The following is a 1,245-nucleotide window of genomic DNA, read 5'->3' on the forward strand; positions in this document are numbered from 1 at the left end:
AGGGCAGAAATGTGAGGTGATTTGAAAAGAAGGACAGCCAATCGCTGCCAGCCGTTTGGATTGGGTTTCCCACCCAATATTCTTAAACATTCTGCCGGTAACGCCTCTGTTGGGTCCTGATGAATAGTAAACCAGTTTCACTTCTGGACTGTGTGGCTCTGAAACGCCCAACCACTTACAGACCAAACGCCTGCTGTCCACATTTACTGTACGTCTGTCTATCGATTCTCGTGAATAAGTCTCATTTAAATGCTCTTATATCTTGCCTTGGATTTCTTCAGCTGGATGATGAATCTGAAAGCACAGATTTGAACCACCAGAAACTCTTGCACTGAAAGTTTTGCCAAGTGCCATTTTTTGGTTACTTGTGCTCCACATGCAAGATATATTCCATCTTGGAAGTGAAACAGCCTTGTTTTAATAGTTAAGACTGAGTTTGATGGACAGGCAGCAGTCACCAATCAGCATTGAATCCTCACCTGGCCCCGCCCAAACTTATGGTGTTAATTCATCCATCTTGTTGATGAATAATTCAGGATGGGTTTGGCAGGATGCTTGGGTCAAAAGATGTCACTACATGAATGTTTACATGTAATTCAAGCAGATAACTGTAGCTGTCCAAAGCTCAAGTTTTTAAAAGTTACTGTATATGTTTATTTACCGTAGTTGAATTATATGCTGCCTAGATGTGAACCAAAATCATTCAGTTAAATACTGATATTCATCTGCTTTTCACTAAGTGCCTTGTAGAGTTTAGAAGATTTTTTTTTGCCAATATATTGCCAGGATGAATCAGTTCCTGAAAACTTTCTCAAATGTCTCTCTTATGGAAACACATTTTTATATATTTTTTGTTTTGTTTGTTTTTGATCTGTCAACTACTATTCTAGTATAAACTAGTACTAGTGCTACTGGACCTGGTCCTCGACGTCTTATTGTCACGGTTAGACTTTAACATGACATCAGACAGCAGAGAAATGAATGCCACATTGAAATGAGTATTAAGATGACACTATTCAGATGTACATTTTTAATATGTGAAGAGTAAACAAAATTGCCGGATTAGCTTAATCAAAATGATTTGTTCTGAATGTATGCTAAATCACTACAATATTGAAATTTTGTATTTATTTTATTTTTCCAGGATGCATAGGATTTTTAGATTTATTAATATTGGTTATAAACAAAGCTTTCCTGTTAGTTGTTCAGCTTTGATATTTTATATTTAAAAAAAAAATATCTGTA

General features: G+C 36.1%; 1 protein-coding gene across 3 annotated transcripts in view; it reads left to right on the forward strand.

Annotated features, from left to right (window-relative positions):
• The window catches only part of LOC132101736 (Golgi integral membrane protein 4-like), a 14,635-nt gene extending 13,390 nt beyond the window's left edge, over positions 1-1,245 (forward strand). For all 3 annotated transcript variants that reach the window (XM_059506913.1, XM_059506914.1, XM_059506915.1), the window contains one exon: positions 1-1,245. This exon is cut by the window's left edge and continues 126 nt beyond it. In XM_059506913.1, the coding sequence (XP_059362896.1) occupies positions 1-15 (15 nt within the window). In that variant the 3' untranslated portion in view covers positions 16-1,245.

This window comes from Carassius carassius, chromosome 23 (assembly GCF_963082965.1).
Source record: "Carassius carassius chromosome 23, fCarCar2.1, whole genome shotgun sequence".
NCBI lineage: Eukaryota > Metazoa > Chordata > Actinopteri > Cypriniformes > Cyprinidae > Carassius > Carassius carassius.